The sequence below is a fragment of the Podarcis muralis genome, chromosome 4 (genome assembly GCF_964188315.1).
Source record: "Podarcis muralis chromosome 4, rPodMur119.hap1.1, whole genome shotgun sequence".
Classification (NCBI taxonomy): domain Eukaryota; kingdom Metazoa; phylum Chordata; class Lepidosauria; order Squamata; family Lacertidae; genus Podarcis; species Podarcis muralis.
This window is the reverse complement of record NC_135658.1, coordinates 72,659,793-72,684,204: the sequence shown is the minus strand read 5'-3', so window position 1 is coordinate 72,684,204 and position 24,412 is coordinate 72,659,793. Positions and strand designations below refer to the sequence as shown.

At 41.3% G+C, this 24,412-nt stretch overlaps 1 protein-coding gene and 1 long non-coding RNA gene across 5 annotated transcripts in view; one reads left to right on the top strand and one right to left on the bottom strand.

Annotated features, from left to right (window-relative positions):
- Positions 1-23,180, bottom strand: part of PPP2R3B (protein phosphatase 2 regulatory subunit B''beta) — a 38,728-nt gene extending 15,548 nt beyond the window's left edge. For 2 of the 4 annotated variants that reach the window (XR_003706502.2, XM_028727793.2), the window contains exons 1-3: positions 23,022-23,180; positions 21,116-21,617; positions 528-713 (exon numbers count right to left, since the gene is read on the bottom strand). Coding sequence is in view for 3 of the 4 variants with exons in the window: in XM_028727793.2 (XP_028583626.2) it covers positions 528-713; positions 21,116-21,451 (522 nt within the window). In the remaining variant the exon portion in view is untranslated. Of the gene's footprint in view, positions 1-527; positions 714-10,312; positions 10,889-21,115; positions 21,618-22,544; positions 22,915-23,021 lie in introns of those variants that run through there. The other 2 variants (XM_028727794.2, XM_028727795.2) reach the window with 2 other exon arrangements.
- LOC114596338 (uncharacterized) lies at positions 14,756-20,187 on the top strand. Its single transcript, XR_003706503.2, has 2 exons — positions 14,756-17,028; positions 19,823-20,187. It is a non-coding gene; the product is annotated as an uncharacterized LOC114596338 (long non-coding RNA).
- Positions 23,181-24,412: the final 1,232 nt, after the last annotated feature.

Sequence of the window (24,412 nt, the reverse complement as noted above, 5' to 3'; positions counted from 1 at the left end):
CCAGAGGTACCACTGTACAACTCTTTCCATAGGAAAATCTGTTATTGTCAGCCTCTCTATTGCATAAATAACTTTTACAGACTGTTAGCGAACCTTAACTTGCTGGAGAGATCCTTAAGGCACCATGCAAGAAAGAAACTGCTACCGTATATTTTGCAAGTCTTTGTGATTCAGGCCATATTCTCATATGCTGCTAGTGGCATGCAAGCCACTTCCTTGAGGTGAGAGCCTATATCAGCATAGCAGATGAGCGGCTGGTGAGGAGTACCACCTCCACCAATGAACCCACACAGTGCCAACTATCCTGCTGCCTCATCCCTCCCCCTCCTGGTAAGTGGCAGTTACTCCACCATTATGGGCAGAGGTAGGTCCCACTTAAAAATTATTTTCTCCTTTCCAAATAATATACTAAGGATACAGCCCTATGGACACACCTAGGATTGCACTGCACACGCTTCAGTATATTTGATGTTCTTCATGACTTCATATCCTTCTGGGCAAGAAAAAGAGAAACCTATTGGGCTCACCTTTGCAACTTTACCCATATCTTCTAATGTTGCTCTCTCATTTGGAAACTGAGCAAAAGTTTTCTCTATCTTAGTAATAACACTATCTATGTTCACTTTTTCTTTCGGACATCCTTGAGGAAAATAAAACGTTGGAATGGTTTGGCTCAGAGACGGTGTCAAAGGTTCTTCTTTCTTTGACTGAACCTATAGAAAAAGGAAAAATTAAACTTTAAGACATAAACTAAAATAGGCATCTTGACAGTTTTGTCTCCAAGTCTTTAAATGTACACTTAACAATCCTACCACTGTACCATTTGTATGGTAATATAGGAATAACACTTAAACTGGTGGGAAGGAAATGAGAGATTTTTCTGAAGCCTAACAATGAAAGTGACTATTCTTTAAATTTGTGATAGAAAAAACTGCCTTTTGCCTTATAGCCTCCTCGCACGCTTTTGGAAATGGGTAACAAAACATCTGCAATTGCTCAAAGGTTAATCTATTATTGGAACCAACATTACCAAGTAATCACTAGCAAATAATGAACAGTTTTGCTAAATGTGTCAAGACTACACTATAATTTCCAGTTGTTTAGCAAGTTCTTTTCCAAATTCAAATGGGGAGAACAAGGGGTGGAAAGTGATACTGCATCCTTGGAAGAAATGAGGGGGCAGCTTTTTTTTTTTTTTTAAGGCTCACTTTAAAGAGGGGAAGAAATCGCATGTCAACATATGTATAGATGTGACTATTAGTCAAAATAAAAAAAGAGCAATAGCAGTTTTTAATGAGCAACTTAATAAAAAGTTGCTTTTGGTAAACATCTTTTATTCATATTGCTCTCTGGAAATACGACAGCATACAGCAAAAGGAACAACAGATGGAATAAAACTGAGAAATGCTACACCAAGGCTGCAATCTTATACACCTGGGAGTAAGTCCCATTGAACTCAATGGGACTTGCTTCTGAATAGACATGCATATGATTGCACTATAAAATAGAATTGCATACTGTTCTGAAAAGTTAGCTATACTTATAAACAAATATTATAGATCACCACATCTCAAATAAGGTATCAAGGCACTATACAACAGAATATGCAAGCACAATAAAACATGCACCATAAAACAATACAAGCAATGGTAAAAATGGCTGGTTCTTCTTGAAAAGGTTATGCCTGAAGAATCAGCATGGAGCCAGCAACACTAAGTGTCCTACTTCTAGTTGAAGCCATTTGGGCTTCTGAAGCAATCAACACTGCTCCTCTGTGTGATACGGTGACTCAGCTGGGATATCATATAAGGGCTCAGGAGGTCCTTAAGATATCATGGACCTAATTTGTTCAGGGCTTTGAATATTAATATGAGAACCTTGAGCCTGGCCCAGTTGTATATGGTGCAGATGTTTTAGCAAAGGTTTGTTGGCCGTATGCCCTCATCAACCGTTTAGCTGGAACTTCTGGTTCAGACTCATGGGGCAACCTTGTATTACAGCAGTCTTGAGAGTACCATGCGTAGACTACAGTGCTCAGACTACCCCGATCTAGATATGTCTGTAGCCAGCATACTAGACAAAAGGCACTAGTAGTCACAGAGGTCATTCAGGTCTTTAAAGATGCATCTTGGAGTAGCCACATATGTGCTCCTTCAGAGGAAGTACAACCCAGTCCAAAACAGGCAACTGGCCTATCTTCTGGCATAAGACCATCTACCTAAAGAACCTCTTTCTTCTCTGGATTCAAATTCAGTTTATTGGCCTTCATTCAGTCCACCACTACATTCAGGCACTGGCCCAGGGCTTACACAGCAACTCCTGAGTCAAGTGTTCTGTAGGAACATACGTTAAATAGCACTGGACACAAAATAATGCCCTGTGGAATACTATATTAAAAGTACCAGGAGGCCAAAGAGCACTTCCACAATGGTATTCTCTGGATTCTTCTTTTTTTACTCTCTGGATTCTCACAGGTAGGAATGGAAGTGCTGTAATACAGTTGGCCCAGTGGTATTGACTGACCGAGAAAGAACTGCACCTAAGATTTCAGATTAAAACCGCAGAGTGGAAGGAAAGGAAGAACTTTTTCTGCCGCCCCACTTCCAGCTACTCCATGAAGACTGAAGAAGAGACCCTTTTAAGAATATTATGGGGGTGGGCAGGGGAAGGACTAGACCATGTGAAAAATGAAGATAGTATTTTAGCTGCAGTCATTTTCAGCTTTGTATTCTTGTTATAAAAAAGTGTGCCTAGACATTCTGTTGTTGTGCCTATAACCTTGGTTTAAGATGCCATTTAGCACCTAGCTTTCATATCACAGTTTCTAACACTGCCCATACCTAAACAGCTCTGCAAAAATGTCCGAAACAGCCAAGCATAGGCAGAGTGCTGTGGATTCACATTACTGAAGAAGAGTACTGGAATTTGTTATTGGCTGAATAATTCTGCACTCTGAAAGCTCCAGTTTTTCTCTCTCCCCCAGTTTGAAGCCTTGCTGGATGGATGCCAAGGCAGGCTCAGAAATATGTGGGCGCTTTATCTTGTGCTGGGGTGGGGGAGGACAACCGTATTTCCAATAGTGAAGGGTCAGAGCTTCAGTGCTCTTCATAGCTAATTCCCTACCCTATGACTAATAGGGCCATAAATTATACAGATTGCAGGGATTAAACTCTCTTGCCACATAATATTGGTATACATACTGCTACATTAGTGTATACCCACCAAATGGCACAAAAAAAGTTTCAGCTAAGAAATGAAAACTGAAGTTTGCAAAACAGCTCACTATAAGAAACTTCATGACAACAAAAAACAGCACTAACACACCATACAATTTAAGCTTGTAAGCACTAATTATTTTCTACTGCAGCCAAATGGAGGACAGCAGAGTGTAACATGTTAAGCCTTTAGATTTGGGAAATGTTGATTATATTTAGCATTCCCTTCTTTACAAAAGTACTTTGCTCTTTACATGTTAGGCTTGTGACAGCTAAACACGACCACCAGCTGTTTGAGGAAACACAAACATTGCCATCAGCAGATAGTAAGCCCTTCGGTAAGCACCTTTTAGAGTTTGAAGTAGATGATATATGCTGACACATTTTTACTCCAAAGATGCAGAGAAATGATGACCAAAAGGGGTGCACAAGCATGCACAATGAAAAATTGCTTTGGTATATGGTATATGGCAAGAGCAGAATGAAAGTAATGTGTTCCTGGCATTGAGCAACTGGGATAGATTAGGCATTCTGCTGGTTTACCAGCCACCTCGCTGCATAGCAGTCTCAGTGCCTGAGGTGACAAAGCTAGTCTCATAGGCAGTGTTGAGGACTCCCAGACTGCTGGGTCTGGAGGACTTCAACATCCATGCCGAGGTGACTGGCTCTGGCCCCTAACGTCACTGGCCCAACATTTGTGGCAGGCCACACTCTGGGCCAGGGAGGTGATTAATGCCTCCTTGTGAGAGGCGGTGACCCCTACCTGCTTGAAGGAGGCAGCAATAAAACCAATCCTAAAGAAACCAATCCTCCCTGCATTTGGAAAATCTTAAGTAACTATCAGTCAGTTGCCAAGCTCCCCTTCTTGGACAACATTATTGAGCAGGTGGTCATGGACCAGATCCAGGTGCTCTTGGAGGAAAATGATGATCCATTTCAATAGGGGTTTAGGCCCGGTTTGAAACATAAACTGCTTTAGTTGCCCTGGAATGATGATCTCTGTTGGAAGAGAGTCGGGGATAATATGTCTATTTCTCATCCTCTCAGTGGCTTTCGATACTGTGGAATCCTTCTGGAGTGGCTATCTGAGTTAGGTGGCACTGCTTTGTGGTGGTTCCAGTCCTACTTGGATGGTTGTTTCCAGAGAATGATCCTTGGGGAATGATCTGTGGGCCTGTGCAGCCTTCAATGCGGGGTTCCTCAGGGTTCAATTTTATCCACTATGCTGTTTAACATCTACAGGAAACTGATGTGTGGGGTTATCCAGAGAAGACTGAGCCACTGTTAATGAGCAGTTCCCTAGGAGGGTGCCTGCTTTTGTTGGTATGCAGCTTGGGGGCACATCTGGATCCTTAACTGTCGCTTGAGGCTCAGGTGGCCTCAGGGATGCGGAGTGCCTTCCATTAGCTTTGGCTAGTGGCCCAGCTGTGCCCCATCTGGAAAGGTATAGCCTAACTACTGTCTATGCTCCGGTAACCTCTAGCTTAGATTACAGCAACATGTTATAAGTAGGGTTGCCTCTGAATACAGTTTGGAAACTTCAGTTGGTGCAGAATTCAACAGGCAGGTTGCTTACTGCGGCAAGATGGTTTGAGCATATTACATGGATCCTGGCCCGACTGCACTGGCTGCAGTGTTGGTTTTGTCCTATAAAGGTCAAAGTGTCGGTTTTGACCTATAAAGCCCTAAATGGCTCAGGACCACCTCTCCCTATATGAACTGACCTCGACCCTACAATCATAATCTGAGGCCCTCCTTCATGTGCCTCCTCCATGAGAGGTCCAGAATGTGGCAACACAAGATTGGGCCTTTTCGGAGGTGGCTCCCCATTTGCTGAATGCTCTCCTCAGGGAGGCTCACCTGGAGCCTTCATTACCTATACGTTTCTCTATAATGAGGCCTTTGGCTGACAAACTTTCTATGGCCCTTTAAATGTGATCGTAGGAGGGGGGTTATTGATGTGCTTTTGTTTTATTATGTATTTTGTGTTCTCATTTTGTATTTTTATGTTGCCAACCACCCTGTGATCTTCAGATGAAGGGCACTAAACCAATTTAATAAACAAACAAAAACCGAAATCAATAAATACAAAAAATGCTAAAAAATAGACCATGTATACTTATGAGCTGCATAACATGCAACTTCTATTGCACAGGCTTGGAGCAACATTATATCAAAAACAGATTATTATTAGGACACTCAGTCTTGAATCAAGTTTAGTTTTGGTCTCAAGAACTTCACAATATAATAACTTAGTTCAAATATTGTACACTACTCTTTTGCCATGGGATAACACTGTAGATGTTCTTTGTTTTAAATGTCCACAACAGAAAATACTGTGAAGTTTCAACAAAAAAATTCCTTCAATTATTTATGAGCTCTGATAGCAGCAAGATTCAGCCTGCACACATCTAAACAATTGTTTCTTCACAACAGCCCCCACAGAGAGAGAAACTTGTTTTCTGACCAGTTATTACTCAGGTGTGGAGGGAGAGAAAGGTGTACTACTGATTCAAGTGAATGTACTCCAGCATGAATCTGAAGACTTAGACTCATGTTTTGAGTTAGAAAAAAAGAGGTCTGCAGTCTTACAGGAAGGCATGCAAGAGTACAATGCCGAACAGTGCTCCTCACACATTCTTTGTTAGCCATTGTGATAGTATTGGCAGGCAACAGAAACTGCAACAGCACTTTATATTATAACACATTCTGCTCTTTCCTAAGAAAATCTTCAGGTCTGTTAAAGCACACTTAAAAAACAAAATGTAGCTTTAAATGACACCTCTACTCAGAGACCTGCACTGATTGTTACTGGGCCAGGTTCAAGGTCTTGCTGTTAGTATATAAAGTGCTTAACAGCTTGGGACAAGTTTACTTGCAGGAGTGCCTTATCCCATATATGCCCACTTAACCGCTTCAAAATGTGGAACTGGCACGGTTACAGGTGCCACGTAATACTAGTTCTGCAGTAAACTGTAAATAATAATCCTATTTACTTAAGAAATGCTTCACACACTACACAGTTTACTGGCGCAAGCAACGGGTAATTCAGAAATTCTCTCACACAGCACAATCCTACACGTGGCTACTCAGAAGTCCTCCTACTGAGTTCAACATGGCTTGCTTTCAGGTAAACAAATGTAGGAGTCCAGCTTAAAAACAATTCCAGAAAAGATGAATAAAGAAATGGCAATGCTTGTAGTGCAACTACCCACTTAGTCCAGCCCAGTAATTAAAGTTAATGGTCGACAAGGGCAGAAAGAAGATAGAGCAGGATCAATGACAGATTTCTGGTGATGTGTAGTACAGTGGGCAAGTGTTCTGGTTTCAAGTGCTCAACAAAAAAAAAACCCTTAAAAGTATGTATTGCTTGAAACAAAGTTGGGGGAAACTCAGTGACCTCAGTTTTGGGAATGCAAACTAATTCCTGGTCCAAGCATATGTTCAGAGGCACTCTGTTCTTTAATTATATGTCTGCCCTTCTGAGCCAATTTTTGCACCAATATCTGACTGAATGGCCTCATGGTACTAGCAAAAAATGAAGTAAATCCCCACAAGTCTGGAGTTTCCCAACTCCTGACCCAGGCAACAAGTTGAAATAGCATAGATGAGGGAAGAATTGCTAGAAGATGCAGAAACAATATACAGTAATTAATTTCGAGTGAAAAATAGCCTTTCATTCAGAAATTTGGAAGAAAAAAACCACAGGCAAATGTTCACTGACATTAGATCAATAGTTATTATATGAAAGACAAATATACCGGTAATGGTTTTTTAAAAAAAGTTAAATAAAAAGGTTTTGAGACCCTGCAACTCAATAACATGTTACCTCCTAACGTCAGAAATATTTCTTGACTACATCTTTGTATTTAAGAGAGGAGGGTCTTACAACAGCAGAAGGGACAGTTGCCCAATATATTATGAGCTTGCAGGTCTATATTTATATTAAGAGTTTGTGGTTGCAACACACATACGCCCAAGCAAAACCTGAAAATGGGTTATTTTTACATCTAGCGATCAGAATCTGGGGTATGAAGGTGACCTCATAAGAGAGGCCAGCATTCCAGCACAGGGCAACCCAAAGCCACAAGTGGGAGGGAATGTCAAGCTACAAGCGTTTGATTGCCTCTTTGCACATTTCAAGCTGTGGCTTCAGAGGAAAAAAGGGGTAGGAGCATCTCACTCTCTGCCTCATGCATATATATATAATTATATATACACAAGGCCACATTACATATATATGCTACATACACACACCTCTTTTTCTTTCACCTTAAAATACATGAAGCACAAAGTAGCTCAATGGTGCAGTAAACAGATTCAAAAATGTTTCAAACTTCCTAACAGAGGAACACTGGACTTCTTTTAAAAGGAAACTTCCTTTACACTCTCAAAAAGTGGGGGGGGGGGGGGAGAGAAAGAAAGAAAAGAAAAAAGAAAAGAAGCTGATTGTCCAGCAAGTTCTTAATCAGAGACTGCAGGAAGGACACTCACAGATGGTGGGCCCTACTGGATGGACTCCTCCCACAGCAAGAATTCACTCCATGCCTGACTTAATCTACACTATCACTCCAGAAACTGAAGGTAAGCAATTGCACTGAGGTTCTGGTCGATGGACCCATGTACTGGATTAAGCCATGTCCTAAAAGCACCTTCCATTAAATCACAGCAGCTAAATGTACTCCTAGCATATTTCCAGCAACATGCTACTGATATCTGAATGTCGTGGAAATGCTACTTCATCACAACAAAAAGTTAGTTCTCAAGTAAGCAATGGGTAACACTCGCATATTTAAAAAACTCAGGAAAGGCCCACAGAATGATGTGATTTTCCTCTCTTCCTCTTTTCATGAAGGTGAAAGAAAGTAGCAAAATAATAATAATAATCCCACAGTATTGTGCCTCTTGCATAAAATTTGTAAACTTTTGCTGCCAAAATCGACCTGTTGTCAGTAGCTAAGGATCCAGAATGGAAGCAGGCTGTGGAAATCCACTAATGCACCTTCAAGAACAATCATTCAGCACTGAATACCACAGCTCGCTTATTTCTATAAACATTATTTGCCCCATCAAGAAGTGTTGCTAGTCTCTTAAGAGACTCAGAGCAAAGGCTCAATAAATGAATTTGCACGCTAGCTTTTATGTGTAGATGCAAATTTGAGGTGGCTCCTGCTGTCACATCATAGTTTGGTGTATGCTAGGAGTGGGGGTAGACAGAGGCAGAGAGGATTTTCTGCACCCAGTACACTGCAATGTGGATTGGACCCTCTGTCCCAACCACACAATCTTTGGCAAGGTCTGCTGCTATCAATACTAATTAAAACTACAAGTCTTGTCCTACATGTAACTTGACCCCCTTGTCCCTCTATCATACATATACATCCTTCCTCACCCAATCCAGTCACTGCATATATTTACAACTACCCTGCCACTAGCCGATTATTGCTCACACATGACAACCAGCAATAATAGATTGACACAATCTTTGCTACAGCTGGAAATCAAGAAAACGGCCCTCACGTAAGTTAGTCAAGCCAGACATGATGTGTATTTTATCATCAAGAATATATGCATGAAGACTTTTCAGAAAGCACGTTTCCATCGCTGAAATGGGCAGAGCACTTATGCATACAAGATGTAAAAAAGAAAAAAGAAAAAAAGAAAAAGAATACACACATTAACAGTTTTCTCCGGGTGGTGATGACAGACAACAGGCTACAAGAAAATTATTGACTCATGTTCACCCAATAAACTTCCTGGTTACTATCCCCCACCATTCAGTGTGCTGTCCTCCCCACTCCATAGTCACTCCCTTCCCCACACCTTGTAGCTTCCTGAGCACAAGTGGGAAGAGCTTGCCTCCCCCCTCTTCTCCTTTGCTTACAGGATGGCTAGGCAAGCCAGAAAGTGCAACACCAGTACTCCCCAACTATCTATCTTAACTTGTCCAGAATGCCCTATAAACAAAGCTTTGACAAAGGGGGAGACACAGAAGATCCAGGCCCAGTGCTAACGTTTCATAGCTTCAGCCCTCTGGGCCACTTACTAACAACGCCCCTAGGTCTACCCATATATGTATAAAATGCTGCAGCAGGAAGGCTAGGTTGTTGGGGATTTTGCCACCCTAGTTGCATGCCTGCACACATGCATCACTTTTTACTCCAACTTAGTAAGTTGGGAAGAATAGCATTCAGCAGATTAACATTTCCACTGATACCTGTGTGAGGAAATGAGGCATTATTATTATTAATATGCTGCCCATCTGGGCAACTCACAATAAAACATCAAAAACTGAAAACTTCTGAAAGTGCAGAAGGGGGGGGAGAGATGTGAAGAAGATAAATGTAGACTTTAGCAATTTAGCTTCCAGTGTCAAGCTGCCCTCCAGTTGAAAGCAAGATGGTTATTAGATTCCCAGCTTTGAGGACGAAATTTCATTTTTCTGTCTAACTATGCAATTTTGAAGATGCTCGCATCAACTAAATACAGCTTTGTCAGGGTGGTGAAAGGCAGGGTGAAAAGATTAAACATTAAAATGCATGGTAGTCATCAACGTATTATATCTGATTATAAGCAACTAAGATCAGTATTTTCTCCTGATCAGATTACAATACTATACAGTAGAAAATCATGGTAAGTTGAGAAATAACATTCACTTATTTATAACACGAATAACATTTATAACAGGATGCTGGACATGAACTTTAAAAATGAATTTCATTATGCAAGTGGCCAGGATAGATAAGTATGCAAATGACTATTAATTGTTTATTTTCTACTGAGCAGTTTCACATTCATAGGCTAAAAAAGGAACACTTACGCTAGGGAAAGTTATATTGTTCAACACCCCACTTATACAAACGGAGTGTAACAAACAGCATGTCTCAAGGCAAACAGTAGCAACAATAACAGGAACAAAGTAGCCATATTCAAATGCAGGTGTATTTGTTTTTAAACTAACCTAATAAAACCACTTGGGCTTTTCAAAGTTCAAGGCATATATGGCTAGTTTCCACTCAAACAGCATGACCCCCCCCCCCAATCCCTCAAAATATTACACACACACAGTTCAGTCTAACTCATAATGGTAAACAAACCTGGATTTGCTGGAAAGCTTTGAGTCTCTTCTTGAATCTGGAAGGCAGAACAAAATCACATCCCCGAGCTAGCAATGCCAATTCCTTTCGTAGATCAGGGTCTTGCCGTAAAGAAATCTCCTTTATCCTCATGTTTTCAGATTTCATATACTGCTTGTGCGTGTACCAGTCCAGGCACTTGAGTTCCAGTAAACAGCAGAGTCCTATTATCACACAGTGCCACTTAAAGCAGCAGCTGCGTTTTACTTCTGTGTTATTCTGAGAGCGAGTTCAACTTAGCCTGCTCCATACATTAAAAGGGAACTTGGCTAGAACTGCGGACACAGATTGGAAAGTCACTTGGGAGCCTGCCCCTTACTCCATGCATTCCAAAGTCTTAATGGTATGGTAGAGTATGGAAAAAGACACAAGCCTGTTATAAAAGTGGCACTTCAAAACCATCAATAAAAGTAACTTCCAATTTAGTGAAACCAACCAGGGAGGAACATGAAAATACCAGACGTAGCGGTTTTGTAGCTTCCTCTCTTCCCCTTCCTTTTGTCGCAAGTCACAACTGCTCAAGTCTCAAAGTAGGCTATTGAAGGATTAAGGCTTGCAGGCGCTTCCAAACTTGTAAAGCCCTTTGAGTGTTTTGTATGTCAGAAATGAAAGCCACCTTAAGATAAACTGTGGATCTACGTGCTTGTTTAAAAATAAGCAGCTATAGCAATGCCAAAGCAAAAAATAAAAATAAAAAGCTTAACTCTTTTTTTTGGGGGGGGGAGATATTTTTAAGAGGGAACATTGACATGACAATAAATAATGGTTATTATTTGGCAATCAATTACCCTTTATCCTTTATTATTTTTCTGACACATTTGAATGAATGTATTTCTTGTACCCTGGTTACCCTAAATATTGATATGTAATTTATACACATTGGATTTGAATTTGTGTGTGTGCATCTTCAGTTACCACATAATGGCTATATCATATACAGCCACAAAAATGGAAATATTATGGATGCCATCCAACAAAATAATGGGATGCAATGATTACTGGCCACGTAATGGGACCTCTCCTACCTCTTCCATCCCTGTGTATTTGTTTTGAGGGTTCTGCAACCCTACAGTGAAGATCTGGAGAGGTCATGGGGCAGAGGAGAGGAAGGGGAAGTTCTGTTGCTCACTTAGTTGGGTACCATGCTATATAAATTGGAATAAAGTACCAAGTAAATCAAATGTTTCTGAATTCTTCCTAGAAAGTTTGTGACAAGTGTGTGTATGTGTGTTTAAAAGGCAAGTAAGAGTGGGGGAAGAACATGATAGAGGTGTATACAATTATGTATGGTTTGGAGAAGCTAGGAAGCTGCCTCATACTGAGTCAGACCATTGGTGCAACTAAATCAGTAATACAGTGGTACCTCGGGTTAAGAACTTAATTCGTTCTGGAGGTACGTTCTTAATCTGAAACTGTTCTTAACCTGAGGTACCACTTTAGCTAATGGGGCCTGCTGCCGCCGTGCGATTTCTATTCTCATTCTGAAGCAAAGTTATTAACCCGAGGTACTATTTCTGGGTTAGCAGAGTCTGTAACCTGAAGCATCTGTAACCCGGGGTACCACTGTATCTACACTGACTGTCTCTTCAGGGTTTCAGACAGGAGTCTTTTCCAGCCCTACCTGGAGAAACCAAGAATTGAACCTAAGATGCTGTGCTAAGTAGTGGTGTCCATTCCTGTTGAGACATTTTTCTCCCCCTCTCATTATGTTAGGACTAGGGGACAACCTATGAAGCTAAATGACAGAAGAAATTCAGGACGAGGAAGCAATTCTTCATAGGTACATTGTTGAACTATGGAATTCCCTCCCACAATATGTACCAATGGCCACAAACTTGAATGGTTTTAGAGGAGGATTATATAAATTTATGGTAGATAATGATTGTTGCTGAGGTTCATAGGCAGGAGAGAACTATTCTGATCATGGGTTTGTAACCTTTCAACTGATACTTGTCTAGCCGCTATGAGAACAGAAAGGTGAAATAGATTGGCCTGGCCTGATCCAGCACTCTTCTTATGTAAGATCAGTGATGGCCTGATGTTAAGAGTGAGTCAGCTGAATCACATTCCATTAATATAATGAGAAATCAGGGAGGGAATAGCTTCTATGGCTTCTAGTTGGAAAATGGTTCAATGGACTGATTTGAAACTTGACAGTGTAAGAGAGAGATGTTTGAGGATGGTTCATGCCAATTTTGGTTAGACAGGATATGAAATGAATTATTTTGAATGGGTTGGGCAGTTGATGAGAGACACTAGCATGTTGAAAGGTGCTCTGCCTTTTCTTGCATACACTTTGCTGGTTTTCTGGAAATATTTTTCTTTTTGTACTTACTATCTCTTAGGGGAAATGGTTTGTTGTTAGGTCAAAGAAAATGTCCAGTATGCTTGGTGTAGTTTTTATTTAAAAGGCATTATTCTGGCCAATGTTAGTCTCTGGAAGTTTAGAACGTTGCTGTTACTAGGCAAGATTCTCAAAGCAAAGGGCTCAGTATAAAAAACTTGAAGCGTTTACCATCCAGGTAGGCCAGGAAGTTAGAAATTAGGTTGGAAAGGAGATGTGGAGAAGAAATCACAGGAGGCAAGTGAAAATAGTTTGAGAGGCATGGGTGGGAGGGATATCTGAGACATGCATCGGCTGGATTTCTGAAGAGCAACGTTTGAAGGCAAAGGAGAAGGCAAAGGGAGAAAAGAGGAACCAATGTTTGTTTCCAATTGGAAGCCTTGTATTAGAGGGAAGAACTGAATGTGGGGAGCAGGGCTGCCCCAATTGAACACTGTGAAGATTCCATTCAGTACTTTCTCATATTCATTTTTACTGTCTGCTGCTTGTTTACTTCCTCTCCTTTACAACTGTGTCTATGTCCTGGACAGCTGATCAAGATCAGAAGGATCACTATCGTGTCCCCTGGAATGCAAGGGATATCACCCAGCGAAGGAGCTGAGTCTGTGTGCCTTCACCTCAGCCAAAAGTACAGGCAGTGGCTCTCTCTCCACAGCATAACTGGGACAGACAACTTTGAAATGCTGGCATCCTAGGCGGTTGGCTAATGGGGATAGCCCTGCCAGGAAGAACAGTTTAGCTTTCTGAAAGGGGAGCAAATTGGCAAGCATATACACAAGCATAGCTGAGATTTGTGACTTAAGAGTAAAATACTAGCAGAATGGATCTGGTCCCAATCCCTATACAGTAAGCCTGCAACTTACATGGGGGTTACATTCTGGAGATTGTGCCTAAAGCTGCAACTGTGTGTAGTCAAAATACATTGGATTCAATGGGACTGCCAAATTCTTTTTGCCCCTGACACATGCCCTCTTTCTAATTAAAAAAAATAAAAAATTGTCAAGAACGTAAAGCTGAATGTGCACAACTTAAATGCTTCTAAGTTGCAGGGTGACTGTATTGCTTTAGCAGACAGTGAGATTTCACTTAATCCAGAAGAGTAGCTTGTAAAAGCAAGAATTTAACATGCAAAACAAACTTTAAGGTTTTCCTTATGCTCAATGAAAAGTTGTCGAAGGTACAGCCTGTTAAATTATATCCTGTTGAGTAGAATGAGAGTTATTGAAGTAACTGGAAAGCAGCTGCTAATTCTTCTGAAAAATCCAAAGAACTTCAAGAGAAATTATGTCACTCTCATTCTCCAGCAAACTAATATAACTGTGGGATTATCTTGCTTGATCATTTCCATATAATGGCAGTGCAATAGGCAGGAAAAGACAAGTCTATCAAAGGCCAGCTAGCTCCCTGTTTAGGAAGGGAAAGGAAACCCTCCCTGGGTGATGCATGTTGTGTTATCTTTGTCGTCTAAACAGATCCATCATAGGAAAGAGAGTGTCAAGGGTTTTAAAACCTAGAGGAGAAAACCTAATGTTGAGAAAGAGCCTGCAACTAAATACTGTAACCACAATTTGGAGGTTTGTGTCTCCCTGCAGTGAGAGAAAAGAGTCTCTGTGATCCTGATGCCTGCTTCTAGTTTCTCCTTGACAGAGGGAGAGGCTGGTAGAATACATAGCATCTCATCAGGCCCAGAAAGGCAGCTGAATCAACTACCGTAGTTTTCGCCCTATAGGACACACCGTCCTATAAGGCGCACCTAATTTTTGGGGGGGGAAATAAAGGGGGGGGGAATTATTCCCCCCCCAGGCGCGGGGCTGGGGCGGGGGAAGCCCGAGCTTCCCCTGACCCCAGAACAGGCAACTCTCCGCAAGCCGGAGAGCTGCACAAAGTCTGGGCGCGCTGAACTCAGCGAGCCCAGCCTTCGGCATGCAGGCAACTCTCCGCAAGCCGCGGGAGCCCAGCGCCGGGCTCCCGTGCCTTGCGGAGAGCTGCGTGAAGCCTGGAGAGCGAGAGGGGTCGGTGCACATGGACCCCTCTCGCTCTCCAGGCTTCAGCGAAAGCCTGCATTCGCCCCATAGGCCGCACACACATTTCCCCTTCATTTTTGGAGGGGGAAAAGTGCGTCCTATGGGGTGAAAAATACGGTACTTCTTTTCCCATACACAATTGGTTTGAGTGGTCAGTTTTAGGCACCAATATTTTTCATACAGATAACCTGATATTGAGGATTTTGAAAACATGTTGTATTGGAATTTGCTTCCAGAAGGAAGCATATTTGCCTGTTTAAAAATCTCACTCAACTTCTAGATCCTTCTTGCCATCTTTCTGCTGACAGATGTCTGCTGGTGAAGACAAGAGAAAGGTCCTTTTCAATTGTGACATTTTGAACCAGTGTTCAAAACTCCCATTGTTCTATGCACATTTTGCAACAGGGAATTTAATTAGCGCTAGCAGTTTCTGAGCTCTGGGTGCAGTACTGCATCTAAGATTTCAGATTAAAACTTCAGAGTGGAAGGAAAGGAAGACCTTTTTCTGCCTCCCCACTTCCAGCTACTCCATGAAGACTAGAGAAGAGACCCTTTTAAGAATATTAGGGGGGTGGGCAGGGGAAGGACTAGACCATGTGAAAAATAAACATAGTATTTTAGTTGCAGTTCATTCATTTTCAGCTTTGTATTCTTGTTATTAAAAAAGTGTGCCTAGACATTCCATTCTTGTGCCCATAACCTAGGTTTAAGGTGCAGTTTCTAACACTGCCATGAAGCTCCCTGGGTGACCTTGAGCCAGTCACTGTCTCTCAGCCTAACTTACCTCACAGGGTTGTTGTGAGGATGAAATAGGGAGAGGGAGAGAACCATGTATGCCACCTTAAGCTCCCTGGATAAAAGGTGGGATCCAAATGTAATGAAATAAATAAAGCCAGGCAACATTTTGTAGCAAGCCTGCACATCAGTCTGTGTATATAAACTATAATTGCAAAATATCATTAAAGAGCCAGACCCAGGCATTGGGCCTGAAACGCTCCTCAGTGAACCCTAACAATGTCTCCTCACTATTACACCCACAGGAAGCATCTCTGGCAAGGGAGGGAGGGGACACCTTAAAAAGAGGTCCCTTTAAAGTCAACTTTCATACTGAAGGAAATGGCATTATGCTCAAAATTATATGATAATCACGCAAGTAGGCAGATAATTCTGGATTCCTTCCAACAGATATCTAACACAAAACAGCCAAGAAATGGGAGGGAAATATTCACAGAAGAACTCAGTGTGGATGAGAATTCATCTGGGTTCTATACTCTCTGACGGCATCCCAAGGAAAGGAATTAAATCTATGAAAGACCAAAGAATATCCTATCTGGAGGCAAAGAAAGAACTCAGAAAAACTTTACCAGAAAAAAGAATGAACTAAGAAATGCAAGCATTGGCAAGACAAATCAACGGACAAAAGTGGCTGAAGTTAAGGCCTGCTGTTCATTCATTTCAGCCTTGTATTCTTCTTATAAAAAAGCGTGCCTAGACATTGCGTTGTTGCGCCCATAACCTAGGCTTAAGGTGCCACTTACCGGGTAGCTCCTAGCTTTCATATCTCAGTTTCTAACACTGCATAGTTTCCTCAATGCCTGCTTTTAAGCATAGACATAAATCAAGACACAGACATATCAAGGCAATTCATCATAAATAATCTGTCTTGTTTTTTAACTAATCCTTTCAAAAAAGTTTTTACTGAAAATAAAGCTTTTTTTGGGGGGGGAAACTATATTATGATAAATTGCACAGGTACCACCTTAATATAAGTAACACTTCTGAGCAGACATGTATAGGATTGCCCTGCAAAACTTGCAGTTTTGGCCTTCAGAGTCTCACTTTAATTATAGCGTCAGAACCATTTCCTGTACGTTCTGTTCTGCTGCTTCCATGGAGTTACTGCAATTTAGGGAATGGAAGCCTGGAATGCAAAGTCAGCTTTTAAAAAGCCACACATAATACTTCTGTGCAGCTTTAAAAGCTGAGTCCACCAGAATTGCAGAACATGAGCAGAGAATGCCCAACATACTATGTAGACACTATTTAGAACAGGGCCAACCAATTGCACACAACCAGAAGTGCAGTCATAGCGATATTATCCCCCTGCCCCACAAAACAAGTGGTTGTATGTTAATCAAGTAAGAAATATTATTATTAATAATAATAATAATAATAATAATAATAATAATATCCGTTCCCCTAGCAGGGCTCCTGCATTTTAGAAGCTCAAGCACAGCTTTCCTTTGTCTCAATGAAATATGAAAAGGACTCTATATGAAATAGAGTAATGAACAGAAGATGCTAGTTTGGTAAGTTGAAGTACATGGTATATGTTTGTTGAAAACCTTTCTTTTCTCACAAGCCTTCTAAAAAAATGTCTTGGTTTTTATGTTTCAACAATTCTATGAACAGTATTGTGTTTTAAATTCTATTTCTGTACACTGCTTGGAGTATTCTCTGGAAGTACAACAGTTTATACATTATGAAAAAAACAAATTATGTCTTAGCACTTAAGAACCATAAGCAATGTTCTGCTAATACAATGGGACTTTATTCCTCCTTCGTGATGTAGCCCTTATATCCTCCTTTATAAATCTGCTTGGGGCCCCTCCAGAATGGCAAGAGCTGGGTGGAAAATCAGCAGAATTGTCGACACACATACCCTCACCCTGATTGTCCAAAGAACCTTTTGGATTCAACCAGCATCTAGAAAATGTAATTTTCCTAATTTCTAGAAGTTGATAAAAACAAACCACAATCCTAAACATTTACAATACTATGGCCTGGCCTGATTGTAATGGTATGGCAAACTATAGTGTAGCATGAATAAGCAAGTGTGCTGGAGCACAACAAGAAAATTGTGGCTGCTTCACTCCTGCCTTGCTATTGGGAGCTAAGTCAGTTTACATCTGAAACCAGACTCAAGGTTTGTGTTGCTCTGAACAAACCATGAGCTATAACCAAAGTTTGTCTTGGCTTACCACTTGTGCTTTGTTGCCCGCATTGTGGATATACAACAGTTTTTCTTGCTTACACTGGGATCTCTTTAGCATGATGAACAGGGATAGCAAACATGTATCTTTAAGAATAGAAGATCTATTTTTAGCAAGATGATTAGCAGGAGGAATTTGATGCTTGCCCTTGAAGACAACTGTTCACATAAGCTATATTTCATAAGAAAGGTATGAATTCCCATTGCCACTGGGATGAAAATTTTTAATTAAACGCAAACTTATTTATGGCTCAGTATCCACCATCCTAAGTTTGAAGAGCATGGCCAGAACACTTCTCCCAATCTAACACTCTCCTTCAAGGTTTAACTCAAAATGCTTCCTGTCACTCTTCTCAACTGGATATGGCACAGGGCAAGTCATTAGTATGGTACCCATTGACACATGTCTGTCTGCAGAGGTCTTCTTTGACACCTGCAGGCCCCCCCCACACCCATCCTTCCTCCATTGATATTAGGCTTGAAAAAGCCCATCTACTGGCTATTTTTAAAAGGCTTCTTTCAAGCCTAATTGAAACAGGGAAGGGACAACTTTGAGGGTCCCAAGTAGGGAGGTAACAATTAATCCTTCCCTCTCTCATTGCAATTGGGCTTGGGGGAAAAGTGTTCTGTTGTCTCCAATGGAAGGTTTATTCTAAGCCTAAACATTCCAGGGTGTGTGTGTGTGTGTGTGTGTGACAAAAAAGTTAAGGAAATACAAGCCAAATAAGAGATATATACACCACAATTAGAAGTTTGTGCAATGTCAGAACTGCAACTGACGTTAGCAAGGAGCTGCTGCTTTTCTAAACAGCCAGAACTGCATAGACTATATAACTGTTATAAGCAGTGCAACTATATCCACCTGCTTGTGTGTTATGTCTTGTTTAGGTTGTAAGTCTGACAGCGGAGACTGTTTTAGTACTGATGTTTGTAAGTTGCTCCAAGGGCCGTTTTAAATGTCTTAAGTGAATGCATGATTACATGGAAATAGCTGGAATAGGGACTGATTACATGTAGTGCTTATAAATACTGCATATGGGAAATATGCTTATATCCATTCTATACTTACACAAACATGCCCCAATTGTGTATTTTCCCCCTTTGCATTTTCCTCCCATAAGCCCCTCAACGCTTACAAGAATACTGTAACTAATCAGCAGGTTTTACTCCCAAGAGATTACATTTTGAATGCTCACATACTGTACTATCACACTAATTTGCACCATTTGCAGCTTCATAGCAGCCTCCACTAGCCCAGCAGCACCCTAGCACTTTGTCAAGGTATCTGCAATACCAGAACTAGACAAGGTGCTATCAGGACTGTTGCTACCGTTCAAACCATCAGCATATAAACTGAAGGAGAAAACGGAGGCACATTTTTGGTATTGATTGTTTCCGGGACAAGCTCATTGGAAGAGAGAGAGAAAAATTAAGTAGTTTTCTATTGGCTGGGGCTAGATATATTTTTCCAAATTACTATTTCTCCTCAGGACCTTAATAAGAGGTGGGTTAGAAATTTAAACAAAAAAAGCTTTGATCAAATATTGGCCTTGCTCCCTGCCCCCACGCAACAAGACAGTGTGCGAACTGTGGGTTCTATGTCAAAGTACTCTTGCAGCCACCCTGGAGGGTCACAGTTTCCCCACCCATGCCCTAGAAAGTAAAGTGGCATTATGAAACTGGTTGTCAGCTTATAACATAGAGTACTGCTCAGTTGCTAAATATAAAAACAACTGTTTAAGAACTAGTACTTGAGTTTGATTTTTCCTCTTCCTTTCCTGTCCCTTCCCCCTTGTGTTTTGCTTTTTTATATTATATATTGTAAGCCTTAAGGCAGGAACAGCCTTGTTTTTATTGACTGCATGTAAGCCATCCTGGAAACCCTTTTAGTTGAAGATTGAGGTACAAATGCTCTACATAAAATCATCATCATACTGATCTTTTACAAGATAAATATCAAAACTACAGTCCATGAAATCAAGGCACTTCATATTTCAAAGAGTGTTTCAGGATATTATTTCACAGTGTATCATTCTTAATATGTGAATACTACAGTTAGAAACAGTAGACATAGTAATAAAATAAGCTCTAATTCTGGTTTTCATTTACAGCATTCCACACTATTTGAAGTCCTTCGTGAATGGAGGAAGCCCTAACAAGCAAAGAACGTTCATTAAAAACAAAGTCACTAATGAAGCCATGCTTGTGGTTCTGTACCATCAGTGATGCCTGGTATGCTATTCATTAGACAGAGACCATTAACAGCTGATGCAAGGTGCCATACAAGGGAGCAAGTGCTGACAACTACAATAAATAAATAAATCCACAGGCTATAAATAGCTCATATCTGAAGGAACTGAGGAAATGGTATCAGCTGCCTGGCATTCTGAATACTGCCACAGCTGTTAGGTTCTTTGCTCTGCTAGAGTGTAAAAAACTGAAGTTCAACATAACAATAAAGGAAGACAAAAGACAAGGCCTGAGAGACAGCCAATACAATAGGTGGAAGTCAACGCTAGCTCTGCTCAAGAGCAGACACATTGGTGATAATAAACATGACAGTTAGACCCATTGAAATTAACCTAGTCTGAATAAGGTTCAGTTGGAAGCAACCCAGTGCTACTGCCATCAGCAATGAAACTTATTTCATATTAGTGATTCATCATAAGCATTTCCATGTCTGCTAGTGATATGCTGGAACAACTGCCGATACCCCACAACCTCACTACCTAAATGTTTACAAGTTATAGGGTTGAGCACTTAAAAGTCACTTCTATTGTTTGTTACAAAACCAATTGTAGTAACACCAAACACGCATAATAGTCACTATTTTCCCCCATAAGATACTTTTGTGATTTCTGCTTTTCCCATGCCTAGAAAGTACGGGCCTGAGCAGCTCTTTTCAGTTTGCTACACCGCTTTCCCAGGGAAAATGTGCTTTTTATAGAACTGAATTGGAGCAAACACCAATCTGCAAAAAAACCAACTGACCTTTGGTTCAATTCATTGGTAAAGATCAGGTTTCCCCAGGGGAATGCAGCAGGACAAGTGAAAATCTGGATGAGCCCTCATTTCCAGTTTATAATGGGGAAAAACAGCTGTATGGAATTTCCTACAGAGCAACATGCTCAAGTCACATCTAGATTTTATTTTAAAAGGTTGATTTTTTTTTCAAAAACAAAGAAGATTCTTGCACTCTTGCACTCTACAAGGCCATTTTATTATTGATTTGGGGTTAAATGTTCATTGCACTAGTAAACCATGTGTAGCTCACAGCAGATGAAACTAACCTTTACAGCCCTTATTTGTGTCCAAAATGACAAAAATTGGTGAGTACTATAAAGCAAACATTCATAGCTTATCTTAAATGGGCTTACCTGCCCAAATAGCAAAAAACCACTTACACTTTTGGTGCTTGAAGATCTGCGTTTACCTCGAATATTAGAAAAGCTCCTTGGGCTTGTTGGCGTCCCCAGTGGGAGAGCAGTAGACAGATGAGGAGGGCTTGTAGTAGTCAAAGTAGACATCAAATTCCCCAGCATGCTTTGCTTCGAGACACAATTTATATGGCAAAGAATATGTTCATTGTTCCGAGCATCACCACTACCGATTTCAATCTTCTCCTTGTTAGTTATACTTCTTAAGCAGTCCTTGAGCATCACCTGAGTTGAGGCATCACTCAACCAGTGCAAAAAGAGTTCGTCCACTTTCATTTTTACTACAGGCTTCAGAACTGGCATTTTTTCTCCCTTTCTCTGCTTTATGCCTCAACAAAATGGCTGCAGTTCTCAATTCAGATTCTAGAGTTTTCCACCTTACTTCCTGAAAAACCCCCACAGTATTTCTTCAGAAATTCTGATGTAATGCTGTCGTTCATTTATATACTGCTTTTCGGGTCAAAGGAACCTAAAGCAGTGAGAAGCACATTAATACCAAAGAAATATACAACAAACACACCTTGAATACAATTAAAACATAAAATAACCACCAATCATTCTGGACATGCACCCAAGGAGTTGCATTCATGCCCTTGCCACTGATACAGCTTCCCAACCTACCACTTCTCACTTGGAAGCCAGGTTAACTCATCTCTCATGACCCTTTTTGCACTGGCTGCTTCACAAGTATCAGAGTAGGAGAGATTTTAGAGATAGGTATAAACAATAATGATGATGCCCTGGTGTGATGGTTTTATTATCCTTTATTTTATTCCTTTTTATCCTTGATTCTGGCTTATATTGAGTGTGTTTAACATCCATAGCATAATACATAGCATACATAGCATAATACATTTTTATTTATAAATGACTTCTTGTATATCTTTGTTTGAATTTTTGCAAAGGCCTCAGACCATAAGCAAAGAAGGTTTGATTTGGCTACAAAATTTCAATATAAAGATATTTCATTTGAGAACATATTAGGAAAACACCAAGGGAGAAAAATGGAATAGGTCTAAGATTATGAAGAATCACTATGCTTAGAAAGTTGAGGTAATTGTAATCTGTTTTAGTATTTTAACTTTTGTCTGTTTTAAAGTAGAGTTGTTTCCCCTCCCCTCAATTTTAAGGTTTTATCATTTGTAAAGCACTTTGAGGGTTGTTGTTTTTACAATCAAGCAGTATACACATTTTCTGAAAGAAATAAAATAATCTGAAAGAAATAAAATCCTCCTCCTAAAAGACAAGTTAACATCACATCCTTATAACAGATTAAGGCATACTGATCAAGGAATAAATAGTTTTTGCACCTATTTATGCTTATTCCTGTTTAGTTTTAAGGATTAAAGATGTGTCAGTGAGTTTTTGAAGAACAAACTCATCGTGTGTTAAGTACCTGAGCCTCTCCAACCTGGGCGACTCTCTTCTGTTTGGGTGCCAGGCCTTTAGCAGCTGGGAAACGAGCAGGGAAACCTAACAATTCCCCGCTTGATGCGAGCCAAAAACTTCCCCTTGCTGAACAGCTGCTGGAAACAGGCAGGGGCAGGAAAAGGGCGGCAAGGCTAATAAGCCACCCAACCTTCGGCTAACACACATGGGCGACTGTAAGCCAAGCACTGCATACGTTGGGCTACGTGGTTACAGGTGAATATGTTTCCGAGGCTTTGGGGGGGGGGAGGGGTTCCTCCCACCCCCCACTGAAGTCCACCTTTAAAAAAGAGCCTCCTTGCACTTTGGATCCGCCCAGTGTTTATTTTATCCGCAACACAGCCGTGGCCACTTCTGCCTGCATCCCTCCCCGCCCACCGCCAATGTGTGAGGAGATGCAACAGGTGTGTCTTGTGAGGCGTTTGGCTCCAAGAGGTGAACTCACCTTTCAGGGTGGCTACCTGACTGCCTAGCCCGGCCGGTTTTCAGGAGTCTGTCCCCCCCCCCCACTCCTCCCTCGTCGGTGTGGCCCAGAGAAGCGAAAACTGCTTTTCCCGCCCCCGCTCGGTCGTCCTTTTAAAAAGTTCGTTATTTTTAAGCGGTTCCCCCATCTCCCCCTTCTTTTACGCATGCGCGCCTTGTGCACGCATGCGTTCTGGGGCAAATGAGCCCAGGTAACGGAGGAGGGCGTGTGGGTGCGCGCACGCGCACGCTAGCGAGGCGGCGAAATCGAAATCGCCGTCGTGATGACGGCGGGCGGCGGAGCACTCTGATTGGCTTGTTCGCTCGCGCCGCGGAGCGAAGGAAGAAAGCGCTCGCCGTTTACTGCCGCGGGGGAGGGGCGGGTCTGAATGATTGACGGATATATGGGTAGTTGTTTATGTGAAAACTGGCTCACTTTCTTGACCGCTCTGCAGGGGCTTTTTGAGTTCTCTGCTATGGAATCGCGGATGTATTTCAGGCTACAGATTCTCTGCCGATCTGTAAAATGGATTTTTCTCTTTTCTAAATGCCCAAGTCTTTAATAATGTGATTTCGTGATTATGTTCCGAAATACATAGTATGGCAGTGTCCTTGTTAATATCAACCAAAATGTCACAAAATGAGTTCTCCATAGTTTCATTGTCTTGGATGGAAGGGAGAAGGAAAAACTAGCTTGAAATTCATACAACTTGTATTGGTATTCATCTTAAGCTAGGAGCTGTTTATGCACTATTCCTTTAAGCACACCCACCCACCCGAAACCTGGGAATTGTTGTTTGTTAAGGGTGCTGGGAGTTACAGTTCTGAGAGAGGTAAACTACAGGCCCCAGGATTCTTTGAAGTAATAATTCAAATGCAGCTAACCACTAAAAATGAATGAATTTAGTCAAAGGACTTGTTAAACAGCCCAGGGGTATAGTATTCCATAGGCTGGGTGCCACCACAGAAAATGCCCTAGCCCTGATTGCTGTCAGCTGTGCCTCATAAGGTCAAAGGATCTGGATCGGAGCCTCAGATGAGGATTGGAGCATGTGGGAAGGAACATACAAGTCCCCCGGTCCCAAGCCATCTAGAGCCTTAAAGGTTAACAGCACCTTGAACTGAGTCCAGATACAAACTAGCAGCCAGTGCAGGTCACACGAAATTAGCATGATGGAATCAAAGTGTCTGGCTGGAGGATTTTATACTAATTTGAGTTTTGAGCACTTTTCAAATGCAGCCCTACACAGAGTGCATTATGGGGCCATAGATGTATTGAAAGACGGAACTGTATACAGTCTCTCATATCACAGATGGTATGAAAACTGGACTGGGGTGCACACCAAATCCCAATGTGTTTGGTAGCTTTCTGCT